At 41.7% G+C, this 18729-nt stretch overlaps 1 protein-coding gene across 1 annotated transcript; it reads right to left on the bottom strand.

The window, feature by feature from the left end:
- Positions 1–1349: 1349 nt before the first annotated feature.
- On the bottom strand, positions 1350–14445 carry LOC146158938 (uncharacterized). Its single transcript, XM_083384795.1, has 4 exons — positions 13301–14445; positions 4106–4221; positions 2695–3049; positions 1350–1879 (listed from the first exon to the last, which is right to left on the bottom strand). Exons 1-4 carry the CDS (start codon positions 14286–14288, stop codon positions 1350–1352), a joined length of 1989 nt encoding a protein of 662 aa, XP_083240921.1. The 5' UTR covers positions 14289–14445.
- Between the last annotated feature and the right edge of the window lie 4284 nt (positions 14446–18729).

Genomic DNA, 18729 nt, shown 5'->3' on the forward strand with positions numbered 1-18729 from the left:
GCTGAACGTTATTGCAATTCCTGAATTTTTAGGCAAACAATTTTGGTTTGCCGATGACTAAGCACAGAATTGTCAGAGCAATTTTAAACTAGGCTGCTTTCTAGTTGTTAATATTTCACGTTGTATTCCCCGTAAAACTGATTATGTTTTTCGTATTCTCATATGTCAAAGGTTTGGTTAGATATTCTAACTTACTACAGACAGGTGGTTTAAAACGCAAACTTATGTCATCTAACCACCAATATGCTATCGCAAGAAGCGGGAAAAACCCACATGTGCCTGAACTATTTTCGTGCAATTTCAACCTACATGCGTTGTCAGGACCCCCTGAAAATGCGTTGTCAGGGCCCCCCCTGTTGCAAGCAAACCTGGTGACGATGCTATGATTGCCAAAAGCGCGCGCTTACCGCCGCAGCTCACATGAGGTACAAAAAATGACAAATAGGATCAAGAGCGTATAGCAGAACGACCATGGCGAAAACCACCCGGCCGCTGAGCCGCTTGTGTATGCAGTGGTGAAGAGTAAATGGCAATAGGCGTCATCACGAGAAACAGTGGAAACAAAAAAAACACAAAAAATACCATTACCCTTAGTTTGGCGGCACGCGTTCGCGCTTACCTGCGACAATCGTCGTTACTCCATTGATCGATTGCTTTGATTGCGGCGAAAAGAGGCGGGCGAAATTCGATTGCACATTTGCCGATTTTTTTCAAACGAACAAGTGAAGAACTTGAGTAGTAGGGGATTGCGCCGACCGACAGCAGTGAGACTCATATCAAGAAACGCTTGTTGTGTTACTGGTTTGGGTTAGGGACTGGCCTTGGCTGGAAAATTGGGATTTGCTTTATTGGAGGGCGAAGTAAGGAGGGTTAAACTCGCAAAAAATCGGTGGGCAAATCAACCATGGCGCTTTTTGTTAGAGGTGACCCAAGAGAGAGCGCTTAACGCTACTAAGGAACAGGCACGTGTGATACCTTGTATTTTGTCCCGATGCCAATATTAGATAATTTGAGAAACGCAATTGCCGTACTATACAAAATGTGGTAATTAATAACAAGTTTTTAAAAATATTATTGATATTAAACGAGATAATTTTTCCAAGTTATTGGAATAAAACTTAGCTTCAGAATCATGTTACCTTGGTGTGTTAAGATTTTAAGGTCTGAAATATTGAACTGTATCGGTTGCAAACGTTCAGTGGCCAAAAATAATGACTTGAACACCTACATTAATCCCGAACTGGCCGCACTGTTTACCCAGTATCGGACGTGCACTGATATATCCACATAGCATCGAGTATCGGCTCCCATCCAATATTATCAGACGACCTTACTGAGGACTTATATTATCACCGTGTCCCATCCTTATGCAAACTTAAGGAGGCGGTCCCTAATGATCGCTTAAACCTTTGGCGCAAAACGCGAAGCAGTCGACGCGAAAGGGATTTCCGCAATCTTCCTTTATCCGGGAGGCGGCGGGATGACTTCGACGAAGATGAAGAGGACAAACTTCGCTCTTCATTAGAAGAAGATAAGGCGTTGGACTGTTGTAGAGGAGCGTCCTCTATTGAACGGCTAACTCGCTTTTCGGCTTTGTTAGTTTTTCCTCTCGACCCTTTGCGTTCTCGCCTTCTCTTCTTGCACTTCTTGCGCTTTCGGCTCTTCTTCGACTTGCATCGCTTCTTCTTCTTCTTTTTCTTCTTTTTCTTTTTCTTCCTCCTGCGACACTTCCGGCCTTTGCCGTTCTTCCTGCACTTTCTCCGTTTCCGTCTTTTGTTCTTCGTCTTCGTTTTGTCGCTGCTCTGCGAGACTTTGGAGGTTCCGGACTTCGTGGGTGAAGGTGTTACTGCTAGAATATCTCGTGTAGTGGCCAGGGAACCTGTGAATAAAACTCTGGTAAGTTTTGAGGAATTTTGCCAATAACGTCGAAACGTAAAAGTTTGTCCAGGGAAGCTATACCTACGAACAAGGCTTCCGAAAATGGTGTATGAATAGGGTCAACGCTTTTCAGCGGTTGAAATTAGGCCTATACATAGTTATTTTGCCAATAATGTTGCAACGTGAACTTTTGTCCAGCAAAGCTGTACCTACGATCAGGGCGTCCAAAATTGATGCATGAGGTCTGTCAATGAGTTTCAGGGGTATAAAAGAGGTATATATATATATATATCAATTTTTGTCCAGATATACAAATACAGTGCATATAATTACTTTGTAAATTGCTGTAAAAACTTGGAAATGTTTGTTTATTATTGTGATACAAGGAATTGTTAATAGGTCGAAAGGCTTATAAACCAAATGATTTGAAATAGCCTGTCTGACTTACATAACATTTCGATGGATTGCATTAGCAAAAATAACTAAGCTTGGAATTTCTAACTAATTTCTGGATATTTGTGTCACTTTCACTTTACTGATATTTGATACACTGACATTATTAGAATCTAGATAAAAAAACATTTGAGATATAAAATCACTTGTGAATTCTTTAACAAAGAATGAAATAACATCCTTTATATGTTCATGTAGGGGGCATATACAAAGTAATAATCTGATAGCCGTTACAGACAAAGCTACTACAAGCACGCAGAACGAGTCAAATTGGAATATACGTTTTACAAAAAACGTTACAGTGCGCCAAATTAATTTTAGTTTTAAACACTGTTTAAAAAGGAAGCACGGGCTTTCACTTACTTAACAACGTTGAAATGCTTGTCGTCGGCTTCGTCGTCGCAATTGCACTGGTCTTTTCCTCAGCCTCAGGAGTACTATGAAACGCAGAAGATGGTAAAAGCGGCGCCCTAGTGGCCACTTTCGTTTGCGTGTCTCGCCGTAAGGTGTCGTCGCGGAGTAGCAGCTTGAGTCGGTCGCTGATGTTACGCACGAGAAAGTGCGTCTTGTGGTCGCTGCCGCTTTTGATGCGTCGCATAGTCGGCTGGCCGTTGCTCCGCAGCGAAATAAAGAAGCCATGCTTGACCGACTTGTAGGCGTCGTGGGAACGCGGGTCGTAGATGTGCTGGAAGTCGGTGTTTGGGTCCGCTGAGTCGGCCTAAATGTAACGGAGATTTATAAGCCTAGGACCGCTATGATATATTTACAATTATAGTTGTACGAAATACATTGTTAGGAGACGTTAAATGGTAATTTGTTACTACACGTCAGTGTAAAATGGAGGTCAACGCAAAGACGGCAACTTCTTTTTTTTTTATTTGCAAAATGAAATCAAGAACTCGTTAGTCATGATATTACGAAGAGTTTATATTATAAAGCAATAGCTTTCTTCGTGAGATACATGTACCACTATAATTGTACGAAAGGACTTTTAGGTGATGCGCCACGTTAATTGCTAATCTGATGCAGAATTGAGGACAAACTAAACGTCAGTGTAAAAAAACGGTCAACGCATAGATTGATATTTGTTTGCAATATCAAATCAACCTATCACCAGAAATCGTTTTTCTGAGCACGGTTAAGTTTTTTACTTTTCCGAATTAGTAATATCACCAACATAATAAACATAACACAAGATGGTTAACGACTACAGAAAAAGTTGTGTGAATCACCGTGGCATAAATAGAGCTTAATGTCGTAATTTTTGTAGAGTTGTTTCTTCGTGTGATATTGTAATATATAGGACTGGTATGTGTGATCTTATGACGTAATCAAGTGCCTGTAAATATACGTGAGTCTCACAGGAGTGAGTGTTCCATTAAATGTGTTCTAATTCGTCGTGTTGTTTTACATGCGACACTGCCCTACCAGTAAATATTGCAATTTGGTTAATTTATCTACTGAATAGCGCGATATTTTGCGTATGCAAAATGGAAATGTCACCAGTTTTCTAAATTGAGTTAGTTGAAACTCATAGCGACAAAGTTATTTCCAACCGGATTTTATAGCGTGGGAACTTTAGGTGATTTGTGTAAAACCTGGGTTTGGCGAGCAAGAAAGAAACCTTCAACGTTTCGAGGGGCAAAACAACACTTATGGCGACAATATCGAAAAACAGATTGCATTTCGCGTTTTCACGCCAATTTGTACTCTCGGTTGGCAAAAAGGAACAAAAATGAAATCGCACGCCAAGATTGGTCGTGAAAACACTTACGGTGGCGTAAAGGGCGCCGTCGTCGCGCATGGCTAGGAACAGTCGGGTCTTTTCGCTGCGAATCTTTACGAGCATATGGCCGTCTCTGGATCCCATCGTTTTTACGGTGACGACACCTGCAAAAGAAAAAAAGCAACACGTCATCAAAGCATCAAAACATTGCAATCCAATATGGGCATTGCAGCAATCGGGACCTTTTTTTCCCATGGCATTGAACAACTTGCAGCGACCTTCAAGAAGGGTGCTTTGCCTTTGGCGAAACCCAACACAGAAGTGCGCCAATTTTCTCGCGCGTATTTCAAGGGCCAAAAGTCATGTTTTTAGAGTCGTTTACAGTTAACAGCGGTCCGCAAAGCCGTGGCGTTTGATATCACCCAGGTTTCAGTGTTGTAGTTTGTCGCAGGGGGTTACAGGGGGCGTAGGGGGGTCGATGTTTGTCGTTGCCACACACCGGGGGTCCGTTGTGCGGCGATGAACCGGAGCCGGTCGTCGCCTGAGAAAGTCGGATCGCTTCATGTCACACACGAGGGTCCAGCGGAAACGCGCGTTCGGGCCATCAACGCGATTTTTCCAAAGGCTGTTTACGCGGGGCGCGCGTGTGGCGAGCGAGTCTTCTGTTCGGCCGCCACATCAAACGAGCATAAGGAACGAAAAATAACCAAAGCGCCCGTCAAATGTCAACGACTCGGCGCGTGCGCGCGTATAACAAGGTAAATTACAGTTTCCGTACTCGGGGGAAGTCTATTTTTAGCTGCGCCGGTCGTTTGTAAACTTTGCCCGCTCAGGAAAGGCTCACAAGTCGCTCAAAGGACGAAGCGGAAAGCAATGGGTTCCAATAGACCGCTGGCGGCATGTAATAAATGACAAAAGAGAAATAACGCAAGGCGAGGTTCGGCTTGTCGTCGGACAAATCGAATTAGTTTGAAAGAAAAAGAGCGGGTGTGGCCAGACGGCGGCCTTTTGAAGCCGGCGCAATTCTGCCCTCCGCCACAAGTGCCATTCGCGCCCATCAAACATTTCGCGAAAAATTAAAAAATAAAAAGAACCAAGCCGGTACTCGAACGCGTGCTCGAGTCGGCGGAGAGATCAGATCAATGTACGGACGGTGGTTGGTTATGGAGCTATTACAAACGTGATTTCGGCCAGAAGTAGGGTAAACGGTGCCCAGAGTGAGTGTTCGATTTTTTTTTTAATTTTGTTTGTTCGACAAGCATGATTACGAGTGTATCAATAAGCGATCTGTCTGGCCCAGGCGCGGGATTAGGTACAAAAGGCGCAGCGCGTTTCGAGAGTCGTTCGCTTTATTGCTGAAGTGGCGCGGCAAGGCAGGTGATTGCAGCTTCAATTGGATCCAGGGGCGGCCTGAAAACGTGAGAAGGCGACTATGACGTCACTCGTGATTGTCCGTCGCGACGGGATTACGCCCCTTTTTCCACTTTGGCAACCCCCTCCCCCCAATCGTCATTTTTTTCGCGTATGATTCGACTCTTTTCCGGGTTTGCCGCGAGTGTTTATCTCCGAGAGAAACAAAGCCTTGTATAATTAAGCGCTGCTGCTTGATTCGAGTGCGCGCCAATGGGTTGTTAACAGTACAAAGTTTTAAAAGCTTTACAGTCGGCGTGTACGTGTAGACTGTAGATCAAAGTTTCAAGACTTTTTTGTAATGACTCACATAACATACCGACCATTATAATTACTGCACAACAGATGAAACATCTTACTTTAGTCAGCTTTGCATGAACGTATCGGTTTTAAATTGGGCAATGTCGAACAGAGTTTTTATTCTTTTTCTTTGCGACACACAAAACCTGCCGACCACTATATTTAATGCCCAAATCAGATTTTCATAATCGGTTTAGGATTGGGTATATAAGTGTGTTAGTTGGAAATACTTAAATTTTTTTAAAAACAATTTAAAAAAATGGCACATTGTCGAATAGAGCTTTCATTCTTGTGTCTTGATATACACAAAACCTTTAGTGTTGAACATTCTTTATTGTACAACCGACTAAATATTTTACTTTAGTCAGCTTTTCATGAAATCTATCGGTTCGAAAAAAAATTACTGAATTTTTAAAAGACGACTTCTAAAAAAATGCACATTATCGAACAGAGCTTTTATTCTTTTCTCGTAAGACTCACAAAACCTGTTGACCATTATACGTATTGCACAACCAACTAAATATTTTCCTTAATCAGCTTTGCATGAAGCGTGTCGGTTTAAATTCGCGCATCTGCATGGTATATGAAGATACCTCAGATTTTAAGAGATTTTTTTTCAAAATTGCACATCAACCTGCTAAATATTTTACCGTTTCAATTCATAAAAAGCGTTTGCAATCATATTTCTTAGTTTTTCTAACGTTGAACTTTCGGGCATATATATATGTAACATGGAGCTTTGAGCTATTTTCACTGGTTTCATATAAGAGTTTACGTATTATACTTTAAAACAAATAAATATATGCGCTATCATGCAAAAAACTCTACATGCGAATTAAACAAAATGCACACATCAGCTAACACGATATTTAACAGACTTTTATCATTTTGTTTGCAACAAACCATCTTTCGGAAAATGCATGGCTAATAGGCGATATAATTTTCGCCTTATCATGGTTCGGCGATATTAAAACTTTTACTGTGACCGCACATAGTTTTACGTGATTGAAACGCGTTCGCAATTCGCTCAGTTCCACTTCTAAATGCAAACCACTAGTTTCTTCATAAAAACAATGCAATTTCCTGCGCGGCCAATCGTAAAAAGATACGAAAACACTTTTGCAGCGGGAGAGAAAGGGGAAAGAGGGGCGCTTGCATTTTCCCAGAACGGCCGAAATGTGCCACGGGAAAGGAAGGGAAGAAGAACAAGGAGCGCGGTCTTTGCGTTTCCAAATGTCACACACACACACACCTTTACGTGCGGGTTAAATACTCCGCAAAACGTACAGAAAGCGTTCGCTCCGCTCAAAATGGGAAACGATTGTTTGGGCTTCTGGATTTTGATCGCTTTAGGGGTGATCAACCAAGCCGAAGGTTATTTTTGGTAACCTAAAAGCCATCGCAGAATGACCGAAACTGACGATCAATGATGCAAGCAATAGGCTAGAAAAAACTTTTTCCTTGCGAATCGATTAAAAACGGTTTTAAACCCCTTTTCTAGCCTGCCCTGCTTGCATCGTTGATTCACAGATTCGGCTGGTCTGCTACGATGGCTTTCGGTTCACTAATAAAGCGTGAGCAATCCTTGGTCAATAAGAAGCTTAAAAAGGGTTAGATCACAGCTGTTGAGCACCTGTTTTGTGTGTGTTTCTTTTTTATTTTTGGTAAAGACGAAAAAATTCGATTTAAATTGATATACTTCGGCTTCTTGAAAGCAAACGGTTCCACATACTTTCACCACGTTTAGAGTTGCTTGATATAACGTATTTGTTTTTATTACACGTACGTATAATACGAGAAATAGTCGCAAAAGTCATGTGTGCTTCGAAGTTACCCTAAATTTTCACCCAAATTAATACAATTAATGCATTGTGCTCAAAATTTACGTGAGTTACAGTTCGCAGGTTGCTTTCAAAGTTCACCCATGTTAACGTGATACTTCACATGGGTAAAACCTACGTACCTGAGCGATTTAATCACACACTTAACAACATCTTCGTGGGGTAGTGTTATAAAATCAATGCCGACGTATATTACAAAGTTTTCATTTATTCTGAGTGAGCTACATGTTGAAAAACAATATCTTACAAGGCAGCACACATTATCTACAGGATTTACACGGTTTCCCGAATTCCACGTGTATTAGACATTTACTTCCAACGCACACGTGGATTGCGTCATTGCGCTTAGATTTCTAAATCTAAAAAGTGTCTGGACAAAATTAGCAAGGACCCCAAAACGGCTCGGCCCTGGACCCAAGCCAAGCACACCGGGGTTCAGCTGTTTTGTCGCTTTTGCCGAACCTTTTTAGCAGGCTTAATTATAGCGGCTTAACGAGCGTCTTTAGTAGCGGCCGGGTTTAATTATACAGGCCTTTCGAGGTGCGGAAATGGCTCAAAGCCCGGCCCTCGAGAGTTTTCCTTTCGATTAAATCGCGCCGCGGTTGGGGAAAAGAAGTGACCGGGAAATAGACTATAGGTGTACGCCGACCGCAGCCATCACTCAAGCAATGGGGTTTGGGGGTGGGGTAGGGGGCTTGGGCGCGCTGCGACCCCATCGCTATCAGGTTTCTTTGTAAATAGATATTTCCTCTATCGGAGTGCGCGAAATTGGGCTGTAGCGCCGCCGCCGCCCGCCGCAAGGCATTATATAGGACCCTTTCTGCGGAAAGCGGCATTGTATGGGCGCGCACCTGTTTTTTTTATAACGCTCGGCGTGAGAGACTTTCGCAATCGCGCACAACAACAATCTGAAAGCGAAAGACGGCTCGAATTAACTGGCGGCTGTTTGTCAACACCGGTCAATAACCCTTTGCGACAACGCGACAGCTGCTGACATTGGCTACTTCAAAAGCGCGACACCCCCCTGTTTTTCCCGCGCCGTTTTGTTGTCTATACCCTGTTTACGGCTTTCGTAAGGAAGTTGGTAGTGCTTATATGAAGTGCTGGTAAAAATGGCGGTAAAACATTCTACCTGTATGATTTGTGCTTAAATTTCCAATCGTTATGTTGTTTAAATACAAACATAACATTTTTCAACAACATTGAACCTAATCTGTTTACGCCTACGGTCAAATCTAGGCGAAAATTAAAAACAAATCCTGTTTAAGTGAGGGTCAAACCCGACAATCTACCGATGTACCACTACAAACAGAATATTATTTAGCGCTCAACATTGCTGTGCAAAATAATACTTACAAACAGGCGAAACAGCTCTTATGCTAATAACCCTAAAAATGGGTGTAATATAGGAACGTCGAAAGTTAGGAAGAAAAATCGAGGAGGCGAGATGTAGTTTGTTGTGAGCGTGGTCTGTGGTTCCAAGATTTATGTGGCAAAAACATGAGAAAAACGCAAAAACGAGCTCGAAAGATAGTTGCCTTCCAAAGTGGCCGTGCAATTTTCACACTTGCAACTCAATAAATTTGTTGAGTATAGAGGGTCTCTGTTCAAACACGGAACGTGGTTTCCCACGTTTACTCGCACGCTATCAAATCAACTGGCGTGCGGAAAAAAGGAACGTTGACGTAATAGTGACGTCATAAAAAATCGCGAATCTGTGAATTTGTGATGAGGTTCTCATTTTGTAACTGGCGCTGACCACATGCTACTCGCTCTGTTGCTTTTGTTATGTAAACATTCGCGCCCAACGACCAAGCAAAAACCTGCTGTTGTTTTCAAGAATGAACTGCTGAAAATATACTCGGGTTAAGGGGTGTTTGATGACCATAAAAAAGAAACATGGTAAAACAAATGTTATCGAAAACCACTTTTATCGCTAGTTAGTCATATTCAGCGTGAAAACTAACTGAAACGTTAAGCAGTAATATATCTCGAGTGTTTCAATTTTCTAGCTCCGAAATTGCAAAATCATTGCAGGTAAAACAAACACTCGCTACTTCTTGTATGCTTTTTTCACGAATAAACTTCCTTTTCCAACGACCATTTCAAGCCTAAAGTTTATACATGCCTAATAACAAAGCTAGGGCAGAACGGCTTTATAAGCCAGGCTGTTAATTTCGCGTTATCTGCGTAAAAAGTAACGTCACGCAACTTTCGGCCAATCGGCTCCGGGCTACGCTTCGCGAATGCGCATTTGCGGGCGCCGCACACCTTGGTCACCAAGGTTTTGTTCTGATCGGGTGCGATTAACGTTGCATCGTAAAGCATTTAGCCTAAATGCGTGCCGAAGATGACATTTTGGTTGTGCTTAATCCGCTATTAGGTTCTGTTAATCCATTGGAATATATAAAATAAAAAGACGCTAAAAATTGGACGAGTACCGGAGAATATCACGCATTGGGGCCTTTTGTTTTTCATTCCAAAGTTCTCCAGTTTTAATCAATATTAAGCAAGGAAATTTGTCACCTTTAGACATTACAATCAAAATTTTCTGTCAAATAACAAAATCTGCCTGAATCCGAATGGTGAACAACAAACGCTTCTTGTTGCACATCAGTGATAAGGAACTAAGAACAGAACTTAGTAAACCGAAAATCAGTTTGTTTGGGGTGTTATATAATAAATATAGTTCTTCATTCCACTTAAGATACTGACAATGCTTTTAGGAGCGAAATATAGTTATCATATGAAATCCAAACAAACTGACTTTCGGTTTACTAAGTAATCGTTAAGCTTAATATTTTCAAACGCTGCGCCTAATAAGAGCCTGAAAGCCTCTGGGCGTTTGAAAGTTATCCCTAAACGTTTTATTTCTTAAAAAAAACACTCCGTTTGTTCACAAAACACATTTCCCCGAGAATGAGCGCTATTTATACAGCGCTCGAGTTTAGGCGAAGATCCGATTTTGGCGCGTGCAAAAATCTGCCTAAGTTTACAAAGTTTATTGTAAAAACAAACCTGCGGCTCTTCGCGGAACACGCGCCAGTCGCACTTTTCTGCGCTAAACCCTGACCTCACTTGGCAGCCAGCGCTGTTCTGGCATTTTCACTCCAATGACGTGGGTAAATTGCTTTCAGCACGTAATGCGCTCGACTTGCATTCCTAGGCGGTCGAAATCTTTGCGTCTCATTTGGGATTTTATATAATACAGTGATTCATCAAGTTAATTATCATTGTTATCTCAATTAAACTTTGATATGTAAGCATAGTTTGGTGCTCTAAACCTTAATAATAAAATGTCCCTAGGTATGTAGCTGTTTTCTAAATAGGCTGTATCAATTTGGGATCCTTAAAGCAGTTTTCCGCAAATAAAAAGTGTCAGATCTGAATCGAACACAATAACGGAATATAGCCGGACTCAATTTTTTAAGATTTGTAATGTGGGGTTTAAAATAAATAAACCGAAAATTATTTTTTTGGTGAAAAAACCTTCGTTTTAAATTCCACGAAACGTCCACAGTATCAGTAAACGAGATAATCAGGCCAGTCAGGGTATGATGAAAAACTAAAATAATTCAATACATTTTGATATTAAACATATTAAACATGTTGTAATGTCAACCTCTTATTTAGTGCCAGTAAAAGAGAATGCTGTCTTTATAGACAAGAACGCGGCTGCAACAAGAAAATGCAGCAATGCAAGAAGCTTTTAACAACGAATTCTGTAAATTTATTTCCCGAAGTAAAAAAGGGAATGTATAGGGCACTTAGTGGGCGGTTAGCAACGTTGAAAAAAGCAGAAAACCGCATCTAACGCCAATTGTACACGCTTCCGCGAAACAATCAACGAAAAGCTTGCGAGAAGCCGAAATTCCCCAAAACTTTCCCGCATGGGCTTGGCACCGTGCCAGAACGCCGTACGGCGAGATTGTTTCATGACAGTTCCGTGCGTCATATACGCGGTCTTCCAAAGTCACGCTAAGTTTGCGGCGTCGCAATGAATACGTAATGAAACGAGCCGGATGTTGGAATGGGGTAAAATGGGATGATGGGGTTTGTCTGTGCTGTAAAGACTAAGTCAATGACTTGAATTAAGCGGACTTAAGTCACTGTTTTTCTTCTTCAATTATCTTACTTGACTGAGGTCTATCGGATAAAATGTCTTGGCTTTACTTAAGGCTTTCGGACAAATGAGGGTTGTAAATTGTGTTCAATAGGCATTTTTCATTAAAAAAAATGGATTCCCAAGTTACGCATATAAAACAATTTGCTTGCTTAAATTTGGCGTCTTATGTTATGTTATAGTTGAGGTACTGCTCATAATCGGATTAATCTTGAAATTCAATTTGAAAACGTTAACGCTTAATTTGTATGACAAGGACTTGTCTTGAAATTGACTTGCTCTAATACTTCCTTATTCAAAATATATTTAAAATGACTTGATTTGCACTGGAGTTATTTCGAAAATGAATTGACTGGTACTGAAGTCATTTAAAAATCACTTGGTTTGAACACTTAGATGTTTAAACCCGCATTAGGGGATTTTGGAAACATCTCCCAATAAAATTGCGGTAGTTCTACAACGAGGCATGTTTGACATTTTTCCTCCAATGGTAAAAAGTATTAGGAGTTAACAACATTAATTATATAAAGTTACCACTTGTTGAGCTTAAGCGTTTAACTAACATGGAAGACAACGATCATGTGTTGGACGAGTGCTCACACTGTGCCTTGCCAAAGCAATGTCAAATAAACCGGGTGGGCAAACAACCGGACAAAAGGCGTCGCGTGCCGTCGACATTTTGCGGACGGGGAAAGAGAACCAAAAAGAAAACGGTTCAAATCGACGCGATTTCTTCCTCGTGAGTTCACCTGTCGCAAAACTTTCCACGCGCTTCCAAACGAGTTCCTTTATAACTGGCGACCGCAAACCGGGAAAAACAGCTCGACGCGGCTCGCGAAGACCAATATTTGCAGGACTCTGTGACGCGCGTTTTTTTTCGGTAATTCGCGCTTAGAAAGCAAACGCCCGAGTGGTCGAATATAGTCGGCGCGGCGCTATTTTAAGTGCGGTGTACAAACAGAACGTTTTTTTTAAGTCGCGGCCCTCTCTGTTATCCTTTCACATTCCGCAAGCTGGCAAATTACACGTACGCCGTCGCCTTGCACCAAGCCGCCGATTTTGAACGTGAACCCTCAACTTAAAAGCGAAAAATAGAAAATAATATGCACTCGCCGAATGGATAAACTATAAAAGCCGGACAAGTATACTTTGCACTTCTTGCGAGAAAATTTCCTAGCATTTTGGTTTATACAAAACGCTATAATATTAGTGGAAACAATGAATGTTCGGGGCATTTTAGTCCAAGGGAAACATTACGAATAATGCTGCAGAAGGTAAAGAAATATTAGAAATTATAAGTGTCCTACAATTTCAATCAAATAATGTTTTTTAGCATTTTATGCGACATAAACAAATATATTGGGCTTGCTACTGTTTTTTAAAGCAAAAAGCAGAAAACTGGAAATGCGTTTCGGAAAGCTTAGACCTAGAAATTAAACAACTCGCCAATTCTCCAAATCAAGTGTTAGCAAAGTTGACCACTCCGAACCGAGGTAAATTGATTCTTAATTCAGGTATGTTTTCTATCTTTAAATAAGCTGATGAATCTAAAGTAACTGTAGTACTTACAGTAAGGGTCGTTGTCGTCTCGCACGAAGGTCGCCGTTCCGTCCTTGTCTATCCTAAGCGTGGTCCCTCCTTGTTTGTGGTAAATGGTGTGCTGTTGGGCGTGAACAATTCCTCCGGACAAGCTTTCGCTCGGCAGGGATCCGACGTTGCTTAGAGCGTAGTCGGAAGATGATGAGGATACAGGTATCGCAAGATCAACTTCGTCATCCTCCTGTCGATCCTTTGCAAAGTCTTTGAAGATGTCGCCTAGGGACGTGTACTCGCCCGGTCGCGAGGGGGCATAGCGCTTCACGTGGTGGCCGTGACGCGACAGGCGACGCACCAAACGCGACAGGCGTTGTCGCGTGTCGCGCCGTCCGCCTTCAAGCAAGAAACGTAATTCGCCGAGGAACCGCACATCTTCGGCACTTAGGTTGCGCGAACTGAAGAGCTCATCCAGAAAGTCAAGGAACTCGATTTGTGTTGCTTCGTCGATGTCGCGCGTCGCGTTCACGCTGTCGCTTTGGCTGGACGAGGTGGCGGCGACACTTTCACTTGCGTTTATATCGAACCGAACCGGTTCGATTTCGGGCACAGTTGATGACGTTGTGGTTGTGACGTGTGGTGATGACGTTTGCAGCGGTTCGAGGCTCCGTGCGCTGCGCTCTCGCGCCCTCATCTGGCGCAGCGCGTGAGGGGAAGCCCCGGCGAGGCGTCGTTTGAAAATGGCACGTGACAAGTGTCGGCGAATCAGAAAGCGCGTTCTTGCTCCGCCTAGCCTTCGTCCGGTCGATTGAATTGGCGCCTTGTCTTCCATTGCCTCCTGTGTCCTTATGGCACCGCCGGCGCAGAGGGAACAAAGACAGAGGACAGCCATCAGGAACAATATCCAACATCCGCCGACAGAATTTGACGTCATTTCGATGAAGTCTTCTACTTGTAATTCCGCTACTTTATCTTCGCTTTGAAAGTTCGCTAGTAAGTCGTGTAAAGGCTCGTACAGTACCATTCGATCGCTGACATTCTGTTAAGGTCGCACTATGGTGACAGTATACGGGCTGTTTCTTGGTTTCGTTTCGTTACAAGCTCCTAGTACGATAGCAGTCGGCGATGAACAACATGCTAGTAACGTGCGTGACGCGAGAAAAGCGGACGAGCTTGCATCGAAACCTGAAAATACAGGAAAACATTTGCCTTTTGAAATATTCAGTTTGTGTTATTATTTCTTAGCAGCTTGAGAATGAATTGCAAAGCCAAAATGTCGATTAAATCGATATCACCTTTAGGAAGTATACAAACTATATCTGAACTTCTAAAATAATAATGTAGTTTGATGGTTAAGGCATCTTTCACTTTCTGTCTATAGTTTCTGCAAAATCTCTCTTTCTATCCTGTTCGTCTGAACCCCTAATCGCTATCTCTCCTGATCGCATTCCCTTTGTTTTGGAGTTCACAGTGCGCCGCAAACGCGTGGAAACGAGATGCTATCATCCGTTTGCAGACACGAAGGCCGCCTCGAAACTCACATAAACAAGTACGATAATGCGAATGCGCGCGAAACCACACGACATGCACGTTGCTGAATTGTCGAGGATGAACGACCTTCGCAGAGCAATGCGATTTCTTATCGCGAGCGTGACGAATTTTGGTCGGAAATGGGAATTGCAACGTTGGCAGCTGGGCCTTATATACGCGTCGGTTCAACCGGGGTTTTCTTACTTCGGATTTCTCCCTACTTGAACTTAAACACGAGGAAGCATTTAGTGCTGAAAAAGTCTATCTAGATTTAGTTGCCAATTTCAAAAATATTATTAGTTTAAACAAATGATTTCTATGTATTAACGACCTATGTTATAACGTGAAATGTTGGGGGGTTAATTAGGCTATCTATTACTAGTGTGGCTTAATCAGAAAATGGTTGTTTGGGCTAAATTAGATCAACTAAAACAAAACTGTATAGTGTTATATATAATTGACCGCTTTAAATACCAGATTGTTCCCTTCGGATTATTCGAATTACTCTGCCGGTTTTTTTTTGAAGTCAGTTATATCAGCGCTTCGGCATAGAACTGAATATCCATGGCATAAAAACGATGTCGTGTACAGCTGACTGCTTAATGTGTGACCTACATTACAATACAACTTTTTATTTAAACTTTATAGTAGCAGAAGAAATCTCGATTCGTGTGCTAATATCTCAAAACATTAATACCTTCAAAATAGACCGTTCTGAACGCGTTAAACACAAACACAAACCTACACTGGGACTTCACCGATAATCCAATTCAATTATGAACTATTAATATCAGAAGGAAATCAGCGCGTTGTCACCCCTGTCTTGATTAGTGGGCTCCATCGATTCAGGAATAACTATAAGCCACACTATGGCAACTGAGAATAACGCGCGTGACGATACGAGGACTAACATCCGTTTTTCGTCATCGGTACAAACTATCGGGAATACAAGGGTAACTCCGCCTTAGCCAACAGGCCTATTGCTTTACCGAAAATCTACTTGAAATTCGATTACTTCCTTGATTAGAAATAACCCCCCGTTGAGCCAAACTAAAGGGAAACAACGGGAATTTACATCCTACACATAGATGGATAGGTGCCGTGTTTTTTCGAGTACGCCATCGGTTTCTGTTGTGATTTGGTGACGTTTTTCGACATTTGCTTACAAAAATTTGTAAAACGTAAATCAACAGTAACTAATTCGTAAATACTAAACTGTTTTTGTAATACCTCCTTCAACTTTTGTGCTTTAATGCAAAATAATTCTTCAAAAGCATAACAGCTATTTTCAATGGAATGAATATAAAACTAAAAGGTATAAAAGTTCTATCGCATTCGAAACCAATATAATAATTATTCGAAACTTAAAAGTTGTTTCTCAGGAACTTATTTTGACAAATCACACATTTCTATTTAAACCTGTGGAACAATTTTCGGATTTTAATACAAATTTGATTTAAAACAAGAATCATTCTTTAGCTTTGTGTTGACTGTGAGATTTCGCGGATGCAAAAAAGTTTTTTAACCAATCTCGAATCGTTCGAAATCAAAGGTTCATCGTCGTGTCAAACACATGACAGAGTTCGATCGACCAAACTTAATATTTTCGGCGCCGCTTCGCAATAAAAATAGCCAAACAAGTTCCTAAAAGGTTTTTACATTAGCAATGGGCAAGCGAGTCCGGAGGTGATCAATCAAAACAGCGAGATTTATTTAAGGCTACGGTCTTTTCCTGTTTTCAGGTTGGCGAAAGTTGCCGACGGGAAAACTATACACGAAAAAAAACTCGAGCAAAATGCAAAGTATTAAATCAAAGGTTTCACAAACAGTGATAAATTAATCATAAATAAATAAACAAATTGGCGTTTTGGGAGATAACATTGTCAATGATGACCGCTTTGACGTAATGTGAATTTTTTATTTGAACGCAAATTTTTATGGTAGTTTTATTTAATTTTGTCAATTTTTACTTTTTTTACTGTTATTTGTAAAACTTGTTCATATTTCGTTCCTTTTTGTATAACTTAACTAAAATCAACTAAAAACGTCAGCTCTTTACATGTTTGAAAACAATAAACTGAACTCTACTTGCATATAGTTTCAAAATTTCAACACATATTTTAAAGCTATAATTAAAATAATCAGTCATGCTGCAGTTTTCACAGGAGTTTAGAAACACTAAAAAGAGCTTTACCTGCAATTAGTTGCAAAATATAAAAACATTTTTTTAAGTTAATTAAAATCAGCTATGCTGCAGTTCTCACACGAGTTCAAAAATGCTAGTAAGAACCACTGACCCGGGCAAAAATTCGAAGGCGAGCTAATTAGAGAATCGCAAAAAACCTCGAAGTTTCAACTGGGGGATGGTGGTCGGGGAGGAGGGGGGGCACTGAATGAAGCTCGGTAAAACTCCAATTCGCGGTTGGCTGTCGCTGTCGCGAATACGTGACAATCAATCGATCGCTCGGTCGCCAGACTGTTCCCTCGCGCAGTTCGCAATTAAAACACAATTAATGTAACGCGAAACGCGAGGGGGGAGAAAAGGTCAGGCCAAGTGCGCCGAGTGCTGCCCGCAACCACCGGGACAGACACGTTCAACCTTTTGGCTCCGGCACACCAACCCTGCCAAACTGATTTAATTGAAAATTTGACAAATAAAATAAAGGATGTATTGTAAATTTCGTGTGGGATATGCAACATCACCTTTAACATTTAAATCAAACGGTTTTCTATACTTGGTCATAATTAGTTTGAGCATGACTTGTTAACACATTTTTGTTGGGCAAGTTTAATAAACATTGTGACATACGTCAACCATAATGCCCGGCGTGTCGGTCAACAGTCTGCTCAACTAAAGATCGCTGACTGCACATAATGCCTTGAAATGGCACGAAACGCATATTTTGTAGTCAACGCTTCTGAAATCGAAGAGTTCTTGGACCATTGAGTCTTCAAACTGCATTCTAAACTAAACAATTAAAAAAAAATATTGAATGTTTGTGTGTAAGCGCAACATACGTAACCTCAAGTTTTCATACTGAGTTAATATAAACCAAATCAGTAAACAAACGTATCTAAACATCGCATAGTTGTACAGATTACGAATTTCTCACTGAATTAGTTGACGAACATTAAAAATTAAATTATGACGTCCTGTAGAAACAACTAAAGAAAAAAACGTTAATTACACCTTAACTGAACTGTAAATCCTTCGCGGAAAGCAAAACACGTGGGTCAAAATTATCGCGTTACAGACACGTGGCTCAAAAAACACATTTCGCGCTTACAGCTGAAATGGGGCAAGGGGTGCTACGAGGGGGTAAAAGGGTTAAAAACCGTGTTGGGGGTGGGGGTTATCGCGGGTCGTTTTACACCGCAACGGCGACAACGAATAAACGCAAAGGTTGCAGCGGTGAGATGTAGTTGACCGCGCGGTCGTACAGCAGCTCATTAGCACGATTAATGCCGGCGCTGTTTGGCCCTTTAGCCCGCGACATCGCGACGCCGGCGATTCGATTACAGCCAATTCGAATTGACAGCTCGGCCCCTTTTAAAAGCGCACGCGCGCGTCAAAGCATTGCACCTATAGCGGCATTGTCCGCGTGCGCTTTCCACGAACGAATGTCGATTTTCGCCTTACGCTAAGTTTTTTTCCGCGGCGGGCTGAGGCTCGCGCAAACTCGGCGGAAACCCGGTGAGCCGCGACGATGATTCAGTTTTGTTTTTTTTTCATCCCAGTGGGAATTCTACGCATTCCTGGCACTTTGAATTTACAAAAGGCTCACCTGCGCTCTAAACTGTCGCGCTTTAGCTCATTGTCTGTTGCTGTTGTTGTTGTCTTTTCTCCCTTTCGCTCTGACAACGACACACGGCGACTGGAAAGACCGAGTTTTGGTTTTGAATCGCTCGTCTGGCCGGTCGCGCAAGACACACCG

Source organism: Ascidiella aspersa, chromosome 3 (genome assembly GCF_963924565.1).
Source record: "Ascidiella aspersa chromosome 3, kaAscAspe10.2, whole genome shotgun sequence".
Taxonomy (NCBI): Eukaryota; Metazoa; Chordata; class Ascidiacea; order Phlebobranchia; family Ascidiidae; genus Ascidiella; species Ascidiella aspersa.